This window comes from Electrophorus electricus, chromosome 5 (assembly GCF_013358815.1).
Source record: "Electrophorus electricus isolate fEleEle1 chromosome 5, fEleEle1.pri, whole genome shotgun sequence".
NCBI classification, from domain to species: Eukaryota; Metazoa; Chordata; class Actinopteri; order Gymnotiformes; family Gymnotidae; genus Electrophorus; species Electrophorus electricus.
Window position 1 is genome coordinate 4,983,503 of NC_049539.1, and position 21,887 is coordinate 5,005,389.

Here is a 21,887-nt window from a genome sequence, read left to right on the forward strand (position 1 = left end):
AGTGTAATTTGACCGCCAAGCCTAAACAGACTTCTCTTTGCTGGTTTTTAAAGGACCCCAGTGTGTCTGACTCAAGTGCACTACACGCTGTGAAATCCAAAAGAACAACAGCCACTTGAGGCTGAGTGAAACTCAAGAAGCACGGCGGCAAGACGGTGCATTTTTACTCCACCTTTACCCCTCAGATCCAGACCGACAACCAGAAGTCAGCCTGTCAGACTTTATGTAGTTACCACTCCTTCTGCTCTAAGGGATTCAGCAAGCGTCCTGTGTTTTGCTTTTACATCACTGGATCCTGTGTAATTGCTAGATTTACAGCTGTAATGTACAGGCCTGTCATAACAGCTGTGTGTAACAGACACTGGAAGACGCGTAACACTCATATCTCCACTGAGCAACAAAGAAACAAGATGCAGGAAAAAGCCCATTAAAAATACAACTTTATACAAATTTTTCGTTTAAAAATACAGGTTTATTTCCACTTCCACTGTGATCTATACACATATACACATATTTGAAATACTCTTTTAAGACTGGCAAACAAGGATGCAGACATACTCTGTTGGTCTGTAAACATGCGAGAGGGAGAGAGAAGCAGGTGAGAAGGATACGTTTATGAGGAGTGCTTTAGCTTCACGTAACACCTCTAAACTCACTCCGTGACCTTGGAATACCACAGGGGACCTTGGATTCATTTTTCAGCAGTGACTCTAAAAAAACAAAACAACCTGAGCTCTCCCAGCCGCCGGGCCGGACTGTTTCAGTGTGCTAGAGGAGCGATAAGCAGTGAGTGATGGATGCTAGCGAGGAGTGTGGGGGTTGAGGAGAAGTACCTCTCTGTGTGGACGTCCTCTTACGACAGCAGGACTGACATTGCATGATCAGACCTGCTAACTGGACACTTGTTTATTGCAACCAAGTATGCTAGAGATGTAAATATAATCTTAGCTTTAAAATAAGAAGCAATAAAAGCAAGTTACTATTTGTCTAAAAGTGATTCAATGTGATTTTTATATAGCAGTTTCAAAAACAAAATCTCTATTGCAGTGGGGAATAATACATATGCTTTCAATTTCAATAAACCTTTCCACTTAATGGGGATTGACAAGTAATATTTTTGAATTGACGGGGCTTTATTCTTTGGTATAGGTATTTGATTCTAGCTATATCTATGATGACTGTTTGTCAAAACTAAACTTCTTCCTTTGCATATGTCAAGATCTCTCTCTCTCTCTCTCTCTCTCTCTCTCTCTCTCTCTCTCTCTCTCTCTCTCTCTCTCTCTCTCTCTCTCTCTCTCTCTCTCTCTCTCTCTCTCTCTCTCTCTCTCTCTCTCTAGTACAGTGCATCAGTGCATTAACAGCTCCAGGGAGTAGGGCTTTGGTGTATGTTCCTGCTTTTTAAGGGTTGGGGAGTGTAACAGATAAGGGAGTCCAGGTGGGGACGTGGTAAGCATGACTCACTAAACACGCACACATGACTTTCCCCCGTCCAGGACAAGCAAAGCTTAGTGGTTTTCCATTTTCAATTATTCATCTCTTGAGATGCACAAGAGCTCTGTTGTAACCCAGCAACCCAAAGACAAGAATGCGCTCGTGTGTGTCTTATGTACGAAGAGGAGGAGACACAGGTATGCCATGACTGAAAAGAGATGAACAAGGTAGAAAAAGGTCTGTCAGTGCACAAACATGAGATAACCTGACGCGTATCGACCTGAGGCTGCATAAGTCTCTTCACACGCAAGCTTCTGAAATGAAATAAATACAGCGTGGTAGAAAGATTGGTACGATGACAGTCCGGCATCATGCCTTCAGGATTGGATGGCTCGTCTTGCTTGGGGCTACACAGTCGACTCTTTAGGAGCTCTGGGTTCTTGCGTGACTCCTGCCTCCTGCGCGGCGTTCTTACACCCATAAAGCCACTTTATGACGCGGGCGTTCCTCTCGATAATCGACACGGCTGATGGCACCTGCTCGCCCAATTCCTCCTGGAAGAGGCCGTCCCCTGAGTGGCGGGAGAACTCGCTGGGCTCGGAGCCGCCTTCCACTGCGCCAACGCTGCGCAGGACCAGCGAGAGCGTGTCAACCGAGCTGGCACCCGACAGGAAGTTCTCGGGGCCGAGCCGGTCCACCATGTCCCAGTCGAGGCCGCAGAAGTCAAAGAAGCGCTGCAGCTCAAAGGGCACCGCCGAGGCACACGGCCGCAGGTCCGATTCGGAACGCCGGAGCCTGGCTGACAGCCGCACTGGTTTCCACGGGTCTGTGTCATTACCGATGCTGCTCCACGGAGAGCTCGACATGCTGGCAGGAGTTGGAAAACCCCCGCTGCTTCCGTTCAGCTCCGGTCGGCCGGAGCGCCAGGGCCTGTCGGTGCCGTCTGTGGCATCGCGATCGTTGGACCACGACATGCGAGAGTCCCCGTCACGCGATGAGCCCTTCTCCTCACTGATGGTCGTCGCCGTCGGCTTGGCGTCGTCCCTTGCGCTCTTCTCGCGCATCGAGCCCTGGAAGAGGCGCCGTACAAAGCTGTATCCCTTCGTCTCCGCGTTCCCGCCACTGCTGCCGCTGTCTGTGGGAATCTTACACTCCTTCTTCTGCCGGTAGATAAGCAGCGAGTCCGGGCGTAGCGCACGTTTGCCTGTGCTCCTCCGCAGCATGGGGGCGCTGTGGGGTGCTACCGGCAGCCTGCACACCAGGCTCCCCGCCGCAGGCCGGGGAGCGCGGCCAGCCGCGCTCTCTCGGCGTTCCGGTGTCCCCGCCTCTGGCATCAGAGCTCGTCGGTTCTCCTTCCTGGAGTCGTCCTCGTCGTCCACGCTGACAGCCAAGGCCGGCCTGGCCGGGGCTCGTGGGCTGGGCGGAGGGTGGTGAAGATGGAGATGCATGGAGCTCACTGGTGTGGCGAGGTTTCGCCGTGGCTGAGTCGGTGGGGTTACGCAAGGTGCCAGTGCGGGCTCCTGCTTGTTGTCGATCACCTGCCGGCTCTTCACGTACTTGGCCTTGTCGGCCTCCAGACGCTCCACAGCGCTGACCGAATGTCCCCGCCCCCCGCCATCCATCTGCCGCCGCAGGTAGTCTGGCCCCTTGTTGAGCAGACGCAGAGGCGAGGGCGACCCGATGGGTGTTAGGGGCTTCATCGCTTAACGCCCTGCCAGTGCAAATGGCATCCAAACAGAAGCCTGGACTGGGACAGGCCTGCCCACAGCTCAGGAGGACGGCCCTGAGCGAGAACGCGGCCTTTGTAATCAGGGCTCAGCACAGTGCAAGATCGAGGCCAGTCCAGGCGCCGGGACCTCTATTTATGTGTAAATATGAACAACATCAACATCGATGTTTTCGAGCCGTTGGATCAGACGGCAGCGCACAGGGAAGTCACTTGTTCTCTCAGCAGCTACACTCCCAAATGAGATGTTCTGCGTGCCTCACTGTGGCAGAAATAGACATTCCAGTTAACTGTGAAGAAGTTTCCTTTCCTCCTTTGGTCTGAACTTTCCTCTTTTGGGTTCCTCCAGCCCCGGGGGGCAGATCCTGAAGAATCCCGCCGTGGGGCAGACACCCCGCGCTGGCTTCTCAGCTGCTCTTCTGGGGCTTGAGGAACCAGGCTCGAGGGCAACCCTGCGGCACGGCAGCAGGACACTTCAGCCTCTGATGGATGGAGGTTTGGCCTCTGTTCTCTTCTGTGCTGGGCTGGAGCCCTTAGAAAACAGAAAGGGAGGCACATCAGGAGTCAGAGGTGTGTGTGTGTGTGTGTGTGTGTGTGTGTGTGTGTGCGTGCATATGTGGCATCGGCAGAGAATCACTGCAGCTTGAATACACTAGACTGGACTGAAACAACACTGGACTAAAACAATGATCTTTCCGCAAATCTCTTTCTCGCCAGCAAACATTTGACACATTTGTTAAAACCATCCAATAGAAAACTCACCTTAAACTGCTCAAGATGCAACAAGAGCTCAGGTGCTGAATGGTGCTAAATGGCTCCCATATTAAGATTACAGCCAAATTGAATGAAATGAAACCTTCATGCTAATTAAACCCAGAAGGCCAGATGAAAACAGGTGCTTTTAGAACGCCAACATTTGTGCACTAACTAACGTAACTAACTGTGATCCTACACAAAGGGGCCCTCCACCTATTTGGCTTCAGCTCATCTCAGTCCCCACCCTACACCCCTGTAGCCTTAAGGTACTGCTACATAATGAATGGATCTGTCTGGATATTAATGTGGGCAAAATCTCTTAAAAAGCATAAGCCCTAATTACAGAATTTAACACAGCATACCAGCAGTGACCTGAAACTAATACTGTGGCATTCACGTTTTTAAAAAGGACACTTATTATGATCAAACAGTAACATAAATGAAAATGATAGTAAAAAGAATGCTTAAATGGAACATTTACTGTAAGAAGGTTGTCCACAGGTAGTCAGCGCAGCGTGGCGGACTGAGGGGGTATAGGTATCTGACAGAAACGTAATATACACATACACTTCTGGTTCTGCCAGGAGATGCTTGGCTTTCGTCCTCTAAATAAAGCTTCCAAATGGAGCTGGCAGCAATAATTACATCTCCGTGCAGGAGCTCTGATCCTGAACTCCAGACCAAAGTCATTCCACGTACAGTCACAGCACGCTTCAAATGCAGTTGACACCAGTATAATGGGATAAGAGACCCACTCCTTCTTTGAATCGCAACCTTGGGCGGGAAAGTATTCCACTCACATTCTTTCTGAGGAGGTTCCAGCATCAAACTGCGGCGTAATTTAAAACATGACACACCAAAGTGCTATTTCTGTATATCCTCTCCAGCACACACACACACGAAAAGAAGAAATCACAATACGTGGCCTGCGGGGGCTGGAAAGAACTGAGTGGCCCAGTAAGCAAGCAATGACCCTGGAAGTGTAACTTATTCCCAGCTCTGCTACGAGGACCATCCATTACCTGGCAGAGTTTTAACACGCAGGGGGGAAAAAAGAAGAAGAAAGAGCCAGTGGTGCTACGAGCGAAATGTTTCTCTTACAGTGACGGGGTTGGCAAAATAGGAACAGAAGAAGCTGCAAGCCAAACAGAAAGCAGGCCTCCTCGTCCCCAGTTTAGTGTGCAGCTTGTACACCTTGCCCTGATCCCGTGAGCCCAGCCCCACCCGCCCACAGACCCCTGCTGTAAATCACGCCAAACACGGGGAGGATGCTACATTTTCCAGATGGCAGGGCATTTGGGAAAGGCGACCACTCTTTGGGAAAGTTCTGGGAAAGAATTCTGAACAGGTGTGGAGGGGGTCTGGTGTAGAGGAGTGGGAGAGGGGAGAGATAGATACAGAGAGGGAGAAAGAAAGAGTGACAGAGAGACGGAGTCGGGGAAAAGATATGAATAGTAGTGGTGCACTTAGTAGCATAGTTTAGTGGTATACTGTCCCAAACATCAAGCATTTCACCGTTTTATTTAACTTTATATATGTTTCTTTGATTGTGCTGTTCCACATCTTTCACTGAACATTGTCTCACAACCTATTCAAAGTTTTTCATTTGATTACATATACAGTCATTATTTAATACTGATTATCATTGCATAACTGATGTTGCTTCATATTGCCGTTGTTATGGTAACAGCCATGCAAGGTTCATTTGTGGCACTGATCCAAACTGTGTCTGCTACTCAGCCGGTTACTGGCACATAAATGCATTGCTCTGATGTTAAGAGTGTACCTAACGTAACGTCGTGGCTTTCTAGGTTTTAAGGGAAAAAGTGTCGACGCTATTCAGTGATATTTACGGTAGTGCAGAGAACTGAATCAACACATCAAAACTGAAAACATGACATTAAGTTGAGCTAAGTGGGAGCGCCAAGTAAGGTCGGAGAAATGGGCTTGGTCCCGTTTTTTGTGCAAACATTACCATATACGCACGCAGTCTTTCACTGCACTACAACACTTACTCGACTTTAAAACCACTTCACCCAATGGCTGAGGCAATGTTTCACCAAGAAAGGCTAACGCTACTAACAACAAACCAGAAGGCAGTGGCCACTGGGTGCCATGATCGTATTAGCCTTCTCCTGCTAGCCTTCAGTCATTATTAGCACTTCCAGAACTGAGGGCTAAGTATTCTTTTAGGTCTAATGAGGCAAATTAAAGTCCGTCCCCTTTCCCTGTGATCCTCTGTGCTCTGCAAGCCCCCCCTCCCCGGTCCCTCAGCCAGCCTCAGCTCCCCGCTCAGGGGCTTGTAATTAACCCCCGGTGTGCCAGTGCCCTCTCATCTCCGCAGGCCTTTATGTTCATGCTAGTGACCCTCAGCGCCGAGACGGCCGGACGCCCGCGGGGACGTCTGAAGCAGGCCCTCCACACGCTCAAAGAGAAACCAGATGTGCGGTGTCATTGTGCAGCCGAGGTTCAGGCCAGTCTAGGGAGAAACAAGATGCAGCCCAAAAGAGCGGCAAACAACTTAGCGACGTCTGTTTCAGCTCCCGGCCACGTCTGCTGATTATCCAGCAACTCGGCTGACGGCTTACTTTATTAGCTAATCTCAAGAAACAGGGAATAACACCAAGATTCACAGCCTGACCTGGTGTGTATAAATCACAAGAAAATGTAACCAGGATTCATGTTTGAAAGGTAAACGATGCCATGTTGAGACGGCTTTTTAACATTTTTCTTTGTCTTCTTGCTACTATGTTGTCTCAGAAACATCTAGCCCTTGTCACACCTTTTAACCTTTAACCTTTACAGTAGTTTTATTCCTATATTAGTATGTTTAAGTGCATCTGTTTGTTTCGCTCAGGCTTTAATCAGCTATGCACTTCTGTTCCCGTACCGGAGTCATGGCAAGGCTAAAGAAAAAAAAAAGCCGAGCAACCCAGACAGAGTCCTGCATTATTGATAGGTCCAGACAATAGACCCCGCTGGCTCACAAGATAAGAAACAGGCCAGGGTGCTTTTCCTAATTAGGAACAAGTTAAAAATTCAGAGAGGGTTAAAAAAAAAAAAAAAAGGACGACGAGATAATAAAAGTCAGCCCAGGGAGACGTACTTCTCGCACAGAAAGGCGCAGGCAGCAGGCAGCGAGCGCCACTCATTTCTGAAGTGGCACTGGGCCATCGAGGCACGAAGGAGTGCTCCATCACGGGCAAGCGCAGGTCAAAGGAGACCTGAAAGCTTTCACCCCGAAACCCCCACCCCTCATTCCCATCAAACACAGTCCTGCTTATGAGACGGACACCTAACCGACCCAATTGCCCTCCCATTACCTTTTGTTATACAGAATTGACAAATGGTTACAGGGACGAGGGAAGGGCAGCTAACACAGACACAGGGAAGGAGAGAGCACTTAAAGAGAGTAGCCCGGGGCCCGGGGCCCGGGGCCCGGGGCCCAGGACTAGGCACTGAACAGCTTTTTAATCTCCATTGTCCTAGGTGTGAAGTGACCTAGCCTAACGCCCGTTTACCTTTCAGTCATCTGATTGCTTGGGTAGATCCATGTGCCAAAGCTAAATATCAGATTTTGTGAATTAATAAGTCATGTGACTACTGCCCATGTGACTAGTACCTTATCAACCTTTTACCAACTTACACCCAAGCAAGGACCGATTAAGATAAGAGGATTGCGATAAAACTGCCAACTGATACTCTCCGTTTTATCTGCGAAATTACCTTTGTGGAGATTGCTTGCTGCAGAACTTTGTCTCAGTACATAGCGCTATCATTTTGACTCATTACTAATGACAGGATTAATGTGGATTTTGCACTCTCTTAAATACAGGGAGCATGTTTCGACTCCACACAGCGCCTCATAAACACAGCGTTGACGCGCTTCCTCTACAGAACGGCCCTGTTGGTGACGTTCAGCAGCATGCTAAAAAAAGCCACATGGTTCTCTCCTCCCAAAACCAGTCCACACCCTCTCTCCTCTATCCCCCATTAACCACATCATGAAACAGGCTACATTTAGACTTTTTTCCCCTCTGTGCTACACTGAAGACGCGTCTCTCGTTTATCCACCAGGAGAGAGCAGGGACACCTCTCAGACGGGCCCTCCGAGAGCCTGCGCGGATTTTCGAGCTCCACCTGCCGTGGGCGAAAGGAGTGGCCGCGGGCCCCGCTCTCCTGCGTCCTGGCTAATCCCAGCAGCGCTGCGATCCCACAGAGGCACGCAGTCTGGCCCGATTCCCGCGGACTGGCCCGGGCCGGAATGTTAAGCTCTCGGCAGCATGAGCGATGAGTGAAGCACTGGGACCCGGTCAAGCACTTTCAAAGAGCAAACAGAAGGTGTGTGAAGATGCAGGGTTTTTTGTCTTGGCTAGAGGCACCGCGTGCTCAGGGAGCTCAGCGCTCCAGTCCTGATGGGCCTGAGCCAGGCTGCTTTAGGATATTAAGAGCTTAGAATTCAGCTCACCAAGGGCTTGATGAATGACTAAAGGCTGATATGAATTGAGAGTGTTATAACAAGGAAACCACTGAGCCGTGTGCGACTGTGACAGTCCAGTCTTACAGCACTCTGGCTTGACACCATTACTACTTTTTTGGCATGTTCACCTCTTTTAGCTAAGTTATTTTGGCCAGGGAGTCATTAAATCACTCATTCATCTTCTGAAATGCTCAATCCAATTCAGGGTCACGGGAGGCCAGATCCTAATGGCAGGAACCCTGGACATGACGCCAATCCATCACAGGTCATTAAATCAGCATAGCTTAAAATATTACAATATTTAGAATGTTTGGTATTTTTGTTACCAGAAACACCCAAAAACAAACATCAGCTGTATTCAGTATATCTCTGTGGGAAAGGTGTGTCCTCTTCATGCTTCAAGGCTAAGCACCATTCATTTTCTCCACCTTCCTCTGCCCAACAACAACACATCTCACACATTTCTCAGCAGAGAGCTGCCAGGAGTCACCGTGCGTTTTCACATGTCGCTAACTGTCAGTGTGATGTGCCAACCGTTTATTAAGGTCACCGCAGCACAGCCTATGTGTTGCGTTAGCAGCACGGGGGCGAACAAGTTCTGGGTGTGGGGGAGGGGTGTGCTCTGCCCCCCCCCCCCCCCCCCCCCCGCCCCAGGCTGTTTCATTCACCCAAACCTCAGCTCTGCCTGCAATACCAGCAACGCACTCACTTATCTCAGTTGGACTGAATGGAGAGGCTGGGCATAGATTGAAATGAAGGAGCACGTTAGCAAACTGTTACACTCCCTACCGCCTTTGTGTTACAAAGCTGTCGGGAAACTCCTTGGATGTCTGATACTGTACTTACAGACCTATTCCAACAATGCATGAGCTATTTTTCTCATTAATCATTTAGTTGGCAGTATTCAGCGCAGACTGGTGTATTTTCTTGCGTTTGATTGCTGTGTATTGCCTCTGACCTTTTCTTTTAAGCAGAGGCCATGCATTGCAGTTACGTTTTGGACTCTTGACTGCAGATTGTTCAGTGTGGCAGGTCTGGTTGGGTGCTGTGCGATAGCTTTGATACTTAACAAAAGACAACATGGCCAGAGTCCCGATTTACTTGGCTTTGAGCCATTCTTCATTTAAACACCTCAAAGGAAAAACCTCTCACCATGTGGTCAGTAATAAATTAATTTTGGCACCCACCAATCTTTACCATAATGCTGATTCTCCAGTTATAGGATGTTACAGTTCAGCTATGAGGGAGCTTAGGTCATAGGTTTGATTCCAGCTGATAGCTGCTACCATTGTGCCCCTTGAGCACAGCACTGAACTGTCCTCACACCCCTGAAGGCCCCTCTTTGTTGATAGGTTAGCATATGTATGAATAATGCACGCCTGGTTACTTTACTCCAGACACTAATAGTAAATAGTACATTCGAGCTGCAAAATATGGAGAAACACGGAGTCTTTCTGATGTGATAGATAAAAATGTATTGTTATATTGTTCAACCTTATACCTATATGTTTCCAGTTGTAAATAGTTTATTTTAAGAACATTCTGTCCATAGTAAAGGACCAGACCTGGGTCTTGTGGTTCAGTAGAGTGTGATGCATTGCGCCTCTGCTGTCTTCTCAGCCAGACACTGGTTACAAACAGACCCACAGAGGCACTGCAGCAACACCCCCCCCCCCCCCTTTTCCTGGTCCACGTGGCTCTCTGAGATGGCATCAGAACCAAGAGGGGACAACATGTCTTGTGATCTGTCGTGTGGGACTCCCGGCTCCTCTTCGCTCTGATCAGTGCTGGCAGGACTGTGGCATTTAGCCGGAGCTGCAGCGGGCGATCAGGTGAAAGAGCAACGTGCGAGTGACACGCGAGCAATGTGAAAGCAACGTGTGAGCGACACGCGAGCAATGTGTGAGCTGTGCTCATAGCTGCCATATAGCCAGAGACGACTTGAGTGAGGTTTTTTGAAGATTCCTGCAATTGATTATTTATAATAAAGAAAGTTAATGAGTCATGAGCTTTATAAGATTATAGATGCTACTGTGGTGGGGAAGAGGATGATGGCAGACATTAACAATTGATAAACAATGATTGGTTAATAATAAATGACTATTTAAAGATAAATAGCAATGTGCCAAAATGAAAAACAAAACAAAACATGAAAACCTAAGCAATAGAATAAAATCCATTTTTTTCTGTATGATTTCATGTTGTTCTGCGCTTCACATCATTCTGTCTTAGAGCTGTGTGGCAACAGCTCTTTTGTGGAAACAGGCACAAACACAAACTCACAGAGAGGCTTGTGTAACTTTTACCTATTGAGGTAGAGGAAGATGATGTCATCTGCAAAGGCCCAGACCTGTGCCCTCTAATTAGAAATATGAGCCTCCTGTTGTAGGTGTGGGGGCTTTATGAGTGGCCCTGTTATGTACGTTTTCCCTACTAATATGGACTAGCTCTCTGAGAAGGACGATCTGAACGAAGAGCAAAATGCTGCTTCAAGAAACTCATGACAAAAAATTAAGAAAGATAAACATAACATTTTAAAACATTTTTAAACATTTTACATAAATTGTAGGATCGTGGGATCACACATTCCTGGTAGTCCAGGCCGACATGCTCAAAATGATCACGTACCATTATGCCTGAGTGATCCTCATAAAAAGGAAAAATGACAACTGGCGCGGTGGGTGATATTCCGGGATAGGGAAATGCAGATGGTGGAGGGGCCCCAGTGTGAAGCCTGCACAGCCATATGGTGCAGGCAGGGGAGCGCAGCGACATGGGCCAAAGACTAACACACAAACCTACTGTACGCAGAAGGTCACCCAAGGCTTTGTGACCTTCGGGGGTCAGAGTTCAGCTCTACAGGCCTGCCCTTCACTCTTCTCCTGGAGGTGGAGGGTATGAGCACCCATCCACCCCCTTGGCAGTCATCCACAGTAGCACCAGAAAGGCTGAAAGACGGCAGATAGGACTGGAAATCACTGATACAGCCGCCGACAGACCTTGTAAGAGGACCGTCTGACCCAGACTGATAAATGTAGCGATCTGTGAATGTCCGATATCAGAACACAAGAACCACAGTGAGGAGACGTGAGAAGGACATGCCGCCATGCGTTCCCTGCCCATATTTCTGGTTGAACTCACCTAGCCATCTCCATGACTTCAACCCTGCTGTCAACATTTTTACATGGAAGCTGGCTGAGGCTTGGGGCTCCTCCTCCTCCTCTCACTATACTGCCCCTTCTCTTACTATACACTCCTCTTAATACACTGCTGGAAAAGTGTTTGTTTAGCTGGGCACATCTAACAAGACCGCACGTGCCTCATAAACAGGCATGCTGAACTCAACGGCAAGTTTGGGTGACCTCACTGACCGGGCGGAACGTGCTGCAGAGCCCTTCCCCACGGCGACAGAGATCAGTCAGTGCTGCAACAAGTTCCTTCTCTTCTCTACCCCGTATCTTTGAGTCGTGACACGGACAAATCTGGAAACCAGTGACTATGAAATGGGAAAGGCAGTCGGCACCCATTTCTCCGTCTCTGTACACAGTCACTCTAACAGTGTCTGGAGGCCGTGCTGTGTGCCAGGCCACACGTGCTTGCAGACGAACAGATTCTGCAGTTCCTCCCACTCGCCAGATGATGAACGCAAGGCTCCACCACACACTCCTGTGTTGGGGGAAGGAGGACAACACGCCCGCATTATCACAGGCTCTCTGGTGGTTCGAGGACAGGTGATCTGTTTAAGTTTGGTCTAGACCGCAGGTGAAACGCTGAAGTTTGGTCTGGATTATCTGTGTGTTTAGACTGGCTTTGAGTGGTTGGTGATATTAACCCTATAAAACCTGAATCCACACCTATATTCTGAAACTCCGAACAGTGGTGCCGGTGGAGAGCATAGTCACATTTCAAGAAACAGTGATCTGAACTTTTATGAGGTCGCCAGCTCTAGTAGGTAGCCAGCCCTCACAGTAGATAAAGGCTTTTTAAATCTAAGATATGCTGTTCTATATCAAGTTCGCCGTGTTGTGCTGGGTCATGTTAACGCAGATCCGTATTTTATGCATCTTAAGGTTCCCAGTGGCTTGTTTGCGGTTTAGAAACAGCAGCGAGCACAGCGTTAACAAACTCGTAAATCCTGCCACATCCGCTGCTAACTCGCCGATTAAACTTGTAGCCATGCACAAATAAGCAACAGCGACAACACTGACAAATTTGCCTTCTTCGAGTGATCCGTGTCATTAGAGAAGTCTCTGCAACAATTTTACACCCTTCTCCCCCTGAATGGCTCTATCTACCCTTCATTCGTTTTTAAAATAGGTATTATTGCTCCCATAACGCATCCCAGATCACAAGTGATTAACTGATTGCCAGAATGTAGAGTTAAGCAAATCAAAGATTTTGTATAAATGCTTAATCGCTCATTAGTATGTAAATGCGCATAATTGTTCACACGTGTTTTTTTAAAAAGGTGAATACTACCAGTACTCAGACTCGAGAACTTTCCGTTTCACATAATCGATAGTACTGTTGCGAATGAGAATTTCTCTCAGTCAACTGCTTATAATCTACAATTTAGGCACTAATGTAGTAGCATTGCTATCGAGCAGATCATTCACATTGCGAAAACTAAAAACCGTTATATTTTTTAGCCTGTCGTATAGTTCCTCTTCAATCTGCATCCTGCATGACAGCCGAATTAGTGGTCAGGCTGCAGCGTTTAAGCACATAACTACATTCATAAACCTGTTTATTTAACCTGTTTAACCTTGTCGAAACATACGGATTAGCTACATACATCCACTTTTGTTTATAAACGCATAAAACATAAGAAAATTAATCAATTTCTATTCTCGGGAAAATAATTAAAATAGCTGTTTAAATTGCAGTTCCTGGGTCTTCCAAAGAGTTGACTGAGCCCAGCTCCTCTACATTTAAATGCGGTTATTCGGTGCCCACCTTATATACAAGTCATTCTCGGGAGGGCAAATTCTCACCTTAATCTGCTCCGTATTATCGTCTAATCACTTCCGAATAATGTCCAACTTTCCAAGGAGAACTCGCTGTGTCTTCTTGCAGTCTGAGGATCGGAGCGCAATCGGATCGATCGGAGAAACTTCTTGTGTAAGATGCCAGATTGTCAAACGTCCGCGGTGTTGCTGGCTCAGCGCTCGGGTATCCGCTCGCACTCACGGCCAGCGAGCAGTGTCGTGCGCTTATCGTGATAGCGGTGAAACCGGACCTTCCCTCCCCGCCAGGGGGGCAGGTGGGTAGAGAGAACCCTCTAAGAACCCCTCAGAGAACCCCGTAAAGGGATGAGCAGAAGTATCAGGCTGTTAATGAGGATATTATGAACAACGGAAACGCGGTACTTTTAAAATTACAAGACACGGACTTGAACTGAGGCAAAAAAAAAGTTCTTGATGTAGACAGACAAGTAAGTTTAAAAAATCGGACAGCTGCTTACAGAAAATTAATTCTCAGAATCCACATGGATATATTTGGTCCTTACTTTTTCTTGCCCCTTCATCCTAAATTCCCACAAGGATATGGGATACCCACTGTGCAGTTTTGGTATAGTTGTGTGTGAATGTGTGTGCTCACACTACACATACTAGGCAAAGCACTTACAGTTGCTAGAAGAGCTCACCGAGTGCATGGGAGAGTTGAGCTAGTCGTTTGATTGAGAATTCAGAACCAAACTTTGCCTCCATGGAACTGCCTTGAGCATGCAGAGGTGATAAAGTGGCTTTGAGGGACTGAAGGAGGTCTTTGGAGAGTGCAGAGAGTTCATCCCCAACTCCTGTCTCTCCCCGTATTGCTGCGCCCACTGTAAAGATAGATCAGCATGTCAACCTGCAAGAGGCGAGAGATCATCATGTTTCTCACACCTGTTTTTCATCCTCCTCTCTTGTACTGACAGGGCAAATGGACACTCCCATTCACACACACACCGCAGAGTTTCTGATGTTGCTAGGTGTCATCGTCTGCTGCCCTAAAAACATGTAATTTATCTGAACTCTTTTAGCGAAACCTACTTACAGTGTAAACCACAACTCTCATCTCGACCCCGCTACAGAACAACTCTTTTCCTTCTGAGTCCACCCTGAACTGCTGTTCACTAGTGTTGATCTCTCTTTCACATCTGTACACAGAACCACCATACCCTTTGACCCCTGACCCCACTGACCTCTGACCCCAAATTGAAGAGAACCCAGACTTCCTGTAGGCTGCCGTGTTCTAGAGATGGGACTCTAGACCTGCTTGACGATGTCTATATCCATGCACCCCCCCCCCAGTCTTCCGCAGCCTCTCTGCGCCCTCTAAGGTCTCCAGCAGGTGACCTCAATGCAGGCGAAAGAACCTACACGCGACTGAATCTGAGTCTGACAGCTGCCCTAGGCCCTGTGACCCCATGCCACTAAGCTCAGGCACCTGTGAGTGCTCACTCTCAGGACGGCAGGGGTGCCGGAGCTGCTCAGAAACACCAGACACTGACACCTCTAACAAGCTGGTGATGGGCTAGTCGTGAAAGGTCCAGAGCAGAGAGGGGTAAAGAACCGTGCACCAGTGACGAGTACCAAAGAGTGAAACAGTCCTGATATCTTTCTAGATTTGACTGGACACTGACCCTAAAGAGAATTGTTAATGGCATAGTTTAACCTTTTGGTGACACCAGCAATATGGAAAAAATGTTATGCGACAGTAATTAAAGGAAAATGTATAATACTATATTGCAATAATTATATATATATATATAAATTATAATAATCAGAGGATTAACACACTAAAGGACACATGTACACCTTAACATACACACACGCATGCACACACACAGACACACATACTTACATAGCAATTAAAGCAATTTAGTGATGGTTAGTTTTGAACACATGCAAACATGTGCACACAATTATTTGCCCTCTGATACACATATAAGCATGTGCATACACACACACACACACACATACACATGCTCCAATTGGAGATTATTGACACCTTCAGGGTAGGAAATAGGAGAAGCCGATGTCTTGTGTCCTGAAGGCCTGCACCATTTGCTTATGCTGTTCCCACTCCGAGGAGCCTCTTCTTAACCATACGGCGGGTATTAGTAAGCCAAGAACCTCATCACTCCTTTTGTGTCCACACTGCATTTACCTTAATGATGGAGTGTCATAACCAGAGAGAGATGCCATCCTTCATGAGAGTCTGCCCTGGATCACAGCATGCACATCTGTAAGGATGTGAACGGAAGGAAATGACCTCATTACTAGCCATAATTCTCAGCACCCCTACTTAAATCTTTCCATCACATTGCTGATTTCTAACACCTCCTGCTCTTGTAGCTGCTGAGTCTTGCTCTTCTGTATCAGAGGGAGCAGCTCCTGTGGTTTCAAACCTGGACCAGTGCTCAGGGTGAACTGGTGCTAACCCCGGGGCCGGGCCGGCTGGCGAGGGGTCATCTCCTGGATGCTCTCAGCTCTCTTCGTTTTTTTTACCTTACCCTGACCTTTAACCCCTCCCCCTCCTCCATCCCTCAGTGCCTTTTGTTTAGAGTTCACATCTGGTCTGGAGTTCTGTTTACCGCATGTTATCTCAGAGACAAGGGGGAGGAAAGGGACCCAGGAGAAGCGACACCCCTCATGGCTGGGCTTTGTTGACATCAGTGGCTTGTTTTGTTTTGTCTGAAGAGGGTGACTGTGTATGGAAGCCGTTATTCTGTTTAGAGGTCAGTGTTTTGCAGTGTTGAGGGATATGTAGCCCTTGTGGGCTAGAACATTTTTCTCTTCGCTCAATAAATTCCACCACTCAATGTCCATCGCATTCTGGACATTGTTGTACTCTGTTAAAATCTGATGCTCTGATGGAAATCTAAATTAAGCCTTTTTTTTTTTTTTCATGTACAGTATGTGCAGTATGTATATTCTCTTTCTTCCTGACAGGGGAAATCATATTTTAAGGAGCACTGTCCAATTTTTTTGACAATACAAACAAACCTTTGTATGAATCGAGTGTGTGTACATCTCAGACCGGGGATTAACAATACATTTGTATAATGTTAATTTAAAAGAACAGTTTATCCTAATATGCTAAATGTTCATTGTTCAAATGAAAACTTGCTAACTGTCGCTGGTTATAAGTCCTAAACAGCATTCAGCATTTTTATTAATTTTCTACTGAACTATTGAACTATAGTATATTTGAAGTATGTGTGAAAAGCTCCAGGTAGAATGTAATAAAACATTTAGGAACATCTTTGCTAAATCCTGAACTTCCATCATGTGGTGAAGTGTGAAACTGACCTCAGTTCTGTGTAAACTGGAAACTTCCACCAAGGCCTGGAGAGCCAGTTCCTGTGATGCTGGTACAAGAACAGGCTCCACCAGAACCAGCAGCCTAATGAAACCCACACGGACACTGGGAAAGAAAAGACAGAAGAGAGCTACGATTAGAGAGCACATGTGTACATGTCAGCACGGCCAACCAGATAACAGCAAATCTGGCTTTTGTCCAGACCCCACCTGAGATAGTGCAGGCCCACTTCTGAAAATAAGCCTTTAATCTTACGACTGTAGATATCCTCAGCTCAAGAGTTTACCCACAGACGGATTGCACCAAAATAAGGTGGAATCCAGTAGATCCCGGAAAGTTCGAATACCTTTTTTAAATTAAGGTGGTTTTCCTACAGTGCAAGGCGTATCATACCTTCATACCTTTTGAAGAACAATTCCCACGATTCCCATTGTGCCCTTGAGAATACATATGCGAATCTCAGAGCAGATACTACTGCACAGTGCTCAGCGCTGGTGATTCATTGCCCTGTTCTGGCACTGTTGTTTTGCTCAGACTGCAGTGCGGATATGGCCGTCCGTTCCTGATATGGTCTTGTGCACTTGCCAGTTTGAGGTGTGGTCAGGAGCTGAGGTGATTTATATTAAACTGAGCAGACTTGGCAGTAGATCAGGACTAACACAGGAACTGTAGTTGTCCCCAGTTTTAATCAGAAGGTCCTTTTTTCACCCCAGACGCCTCAGCAAGAGGGGTATCGCTAAAGCAGGTCTGTGGACAGATAAGCAGAGAACTGATATCTAATGATGAATGTGAGACTAGCACAGTGTAGTGCAGTAAATTGAGGCTCTCTGTTTTGCCAAAGTGTGGTGAACAGACAGGTTTGTGATCACCTAAAGCAGACCTGACTGGAGCTGGATAACTAGATACTGACCATCAGTCAGGTGCACGTAATCCACAACAGAGTGCTGATTACTGCTTAATATGAGTTAGTAGCTACAGCAGGGGCCTCCGTGTACCACGTGATCTTGTTCCCTGATAAGCTACAGAGCTGTGCTGAGAGGCTGAACTGCAGGCAATGGTGTGATGATAGAAAAACCTTCTCTTACTTGACTTCATACTTGTACCTGCTGGGTATTGACTTACATGACTGAAATACTGCCATTTTCACAACATGTTCACATCATCCAGGTATGGTTACATTCCGCTAGACGTCAATAGAACACAAAGAAGTACTGCTCAGATACTCACCTTGGTCTTTCTGGGCTCAGTAGCTCAGAATTCATAATGGATGTTGTCTATCAGTCACAAAACAACTTTCACAGTCCTAAAGTTGATCAATATTGCTTTTTAAACCAAAAGTATTTTAATCAGAATATTTAAAAACTTTTTTTTCCCTCTCCTTCTTAAGTCCATAAAGGTTTAGGACGTGTTATTAAATGTACTGATCAATCTTGGTCCTGTGCAGTTATTGTCTCCACCTCCGAGGTTGGGCGGGCTTTCCTTCAGGGTGGTCTTGCTGCTCTTGTCACCTTCTCCACCCAGAGGTCCGGAGAAGCAGTAGGTGGTATCAGGTGTGCTGCAGGGAATGCTGGGTATTGGACACGCCTCATTGTCTTGGCTCTCCAGGGACCCGCATGAATGAACTTTGTGTCTGGCAGGAGGACCGGCTTGTTTCTCCCATCATTGCCTTTCATTGCCATGGCGAGCTGAGCTTGTTTGTCTGGGGCTTCCGCACCAAAGGCCATCAACACCTGTACTGTCCCCAAACGCAGGACTAAGTGGACGAGCTTGTTTTTGTGTTTTCCCATCCTGCTTTGCTTTTTTTCTGATCTTGTTGCGTGACGAGCTCCTTTCAATGGTGCAGTTCAGGTTACTGGCAGATAAAGAGGCTTGACATCTTCACATCCAGTCTTCGTTAGGTTTACTTGGGGTTCTCCAAAAGTGGAAGATCACAGAGTTATAATTCGCTGCCCTGCCTCTTCTAACAAACCACATTCATGAAGCGCCGGATAATTCACTGATGACTGAAGTCATTAGCAAAGAGGAAAAGAAATAACACCACAGCTTTGTGTCCTGACAGGTCAAGGGTAACTGGACCTATTTAACGTTCTTCTAATGCCCTGCTGTTGCAGCAGTCAAAAGTGCTCCACCAGTTGCAGATACTCCCAGGTGGCACTTTAATGACCATCCTAAGTCAACAGCATGGAGGTGGCACATGCTCCGGGGGGGCAGCATACTGGAGAAACAGCTGCTGTGTGTCGGTGGACTTGTCTCTTTGGGTGGCTCGCTGTGCCTGGATGCTGTGTAGTAGCCAAGATGGAGACTGAATGCCACCGGGCCAAAACTGGGTCACATGTGGGCGCCAAAGCTCGACAGCTCATCTCAGCTATGTGAAGAGGGTGAGATGGCGGAACATCTAGTGCAGCCGCACGCCAGAGCCTTCTCACGCTTTCCAGTGACTCCGGGAAGTGCGTGAGGCCTGCTTGTAACTGCTGTTTGGGAATCCTCTGCAGATTCCATAACTGAAGTGTTATTTTGCCATCAGGGCTGTATGTCGGACCATCCGCCCAATATCACATGGCCAGTTGTTGTTCTGAACAAAAGCATACTGTAATTCTGAAATGGATTGAGTGAAGCACTGCTGGCGTGTCTCTAATGAGGCTCGGGCTGGGGAGAAGCAATTTGCGGACACTCATAAAGGGTTGTTCCCACGCTGCCAAATGTTTCCTGGGTTGTTGTTCACCCTTGCTGACTCTGCAGGGAAAAAGAAACAAGGACAGAGGGAGACAAGAGAGAACAAAAAGAGAAAGAGAGAGTAAGGAAAAAGAGAAAAATTAAGGGTGAGAGGTAGGTCGAGAGAGAGAGACTTTTACATTCACCATCTTCAGCTCATCTTCAGCTCATGTTCAGCCCACGTTCAGCCCACGTTCAGCCCACGTTCAGCCCACGTTCAGCTCATGTTCAGCCCATGTTCAGCCCACGTTCAGCCCACGTTCAGCCCACGTTCAGCTCACGTTCAGCCCACGTTCAGCCCACGTTCAGCCCACGTTCAACCCACGTTCAGCCCATGTTGAGCCCACGTTCAGCCCATGTTCAGCCCACTTTCAGCTCATGTTCAGCCCACGTTCAGCCCATGTTCAGCCCATGTTGAGCCCACGTTCCTCCACAGTTTCCATGAGGAGACAGATGTTCTGAAGCCAGAACATCTGTCTCCTGATGTGGGTTAAGCAGCAGAATCGGTTCATAAAATGGATTCTTTCCTTCTTTCTTCTTCTTCAAAGAACAAATCTACATCGCTTGACCTACATGAGTATCATGTGCCCTGTCATTTAAACAGCCTCTTCCTCTGCCTTTTTATGCTGTACTGGGAACAATAGGAAACACGGTGTGCTTGAGCCATGTGGGTTTAATGAGGTCGGCTGTTGGCATCCTTCAGAAAGCTCTCTGCTGTTCCCTGTGATCCACTGCTGAGTTTAATCCTCTTAATTATCTAATTATCTAAGGGTCATAGTAGTCTAGTCTACCCACTGACCTGCGTGTGTGTGTGTGTGTGTGTTTGTATGCGCGTTTATGTTTCTGTGTGCAGCTGAATACAACTACTAGCTGAAGCAGAGGCCAACCTGTGACTGGAGTATGTGTATGGTGGTGGGAGGTGAGGCAGTCACTCTGGCTCCAGGTTTATCTAACCTGAGGGCACACTGTTCCAACACTTGTTTGACTCGGACTCCGACATTAACCCAAACATGAGGGGTCACTTTTGACGCCACAGCCCACCACGCTGGTGCCAGTCATGTGGCTCATTACAAGGCCTGTTGGTCAGTGTCTGTGCTGGGCAGTTGACATAATGAGGTCCTTTTATGACCCTGGAGGGCTCTCACATGCTCACACATTTCTGGGTCTTACCACAGCCTGTGGGGATGGGGGGTGGGGGGTGTCTAATCCCCTCTGCAGATTAACTTTCCTTGTCCTGAAACTGAGATGCATCACTTTTTATAGACAAAGGTCAATTTCATGAAAAGAATAATTGAACAAAATACCATACTGACATACACCTACATCTGTCCACTCTACTGATGGAGACAGAATTGCTACTGTCTGTATCTAGTCATATAATATGCCCGGAGGCTTAAACACACTGGAAACCGCCAATGGTATTGATGCTAGTAGCTTCCCTAAAATAATCTATGGAGTGTAAACTCAAGCAAAGCTCAGGATGAAGACACTCGGTTTAGCATAAGCCCAGTCGAAGCGCCAGTGTCTTTACGACCTGAGACAATGTTTCAGATGAGGCCTGATCTTTGACCTTTTAGCACATGACTCCCGGTGAGGCGATGTTTACGGTGACCTCTGTGGCCTTGTCCCATGGATGCTCCCTGCAGATAAACACATCGCTGTTTCCTGTCCCACAGTTAGGTAGTGTTTGACTGTGTTTCAACCTCCACCAGAGAAGATGTACTCAACATGGTAAGGAACTGTTTTGGATTAACACTTTCTAATAAGCCATTTAATAGAATCAGTGTTTTCTTAAAGCCACCCTCCTCTAAAGAGTCTCAGCACTGCAGAGTTTTTGGCTTCCCTAACACACCAAATTCCTTTTGTCCCCTAATCATAAAACACTGTGAGAATTGAATTGGGTATGTTACAGTGGGCCCGGCGCCAAACCAGGCTGTGCTGTGACCCTCCAGGAGTTGGAAACTGCCTGTTTTGAAGGCCATATGCACTGCAATTGACCAAAACTGAAAACCACATTTTTCTCTGGTCATCTCAGATCTTCTAAAATGCATTTAGGAAAGAAATGCATTTAGGAAAGAGAGACTCACATCAGTAAAGCTGCAACATGTCAAATGATGAGGTGGCTATCAACTCTCCTGTTCCTCATAGCTTCATCACAGCACTTATACTTATGTAATCTATATACAGTATATAAGCTCTAACTTGTCATTTAAACGTTACTCTCTGGAGTTTTCCAGTGATGATTAAGAACTGGCACTGCAGTTTAGTTCAAGAATAGGCTAATCTGTGTCTGGGAAACTGTCCTTATAAAGTGCATATATTCATTTCCTGTTTTTCACTTCATCCTGTATTTGAACCTGCGGAGCAGTTGACTCAGCCAGTGATTGGTGGAAATGCTATGTCCAGTAGCTGTCCGTTTGGCTGGTTTGAATCCAACCCTGAATGCACAGAAAGTCCATAATGTTGCAACAG

The 21,887-nt window shown here is 47.2% G+C and overlaps 1 protein-coding gene across 2 annotated transcripts; it reads right to left on the reverse strand.

Moving 5' to 3' along the window:
* Window positions 1–455: 455 nt before the first annotated feature.
* si:ch211-107n13.1 (uncharacterized protein LOC798535 homolog) lies at window positions 456–17,262 on the reverse strand. Of its 2 annotated transcripts, XM_035526664.1 has the most exons (5): window positions 17,097–17,262; window positions 16,694–16,808; window positions 15,549–15,624; window positions 14,041–14,246; window positions 456–3,689 (listed from the first exon to the last, which is right to left on the reverse strand). In XM_035526664.1, exon 5 carries the CDS (start codon window positions 3,129–3,131, stop codon window positions 1,839–1,841), a length of 1,293 nt encoding a protein of 430 aa, XP_035382557.1. In that variant the 5' UTR covers window positions 3,132–3,689; window positions 14,041–14,246; window positions 15,549–15,624; window positions 16,694–16,808; window positions 17,097–17,262; the 3' UTR covers window positions 456–1,838. The 2 variants fall into 2 exon arrangements, with proteins under 2 accessions (XP_035382557.1, XP_035382556.1); XM_035526663.1 differs by lacking the exons at window positions 14,041–14,246; window positions 15,549–15,624; window positions 16,694–16,808; window positions 17,097–17,262 and adding an exon at window positions 13,388–13,615.
* Between the last annotated feature and the right edge of the window lie 4,625 nt (window positions 17,263–21,887).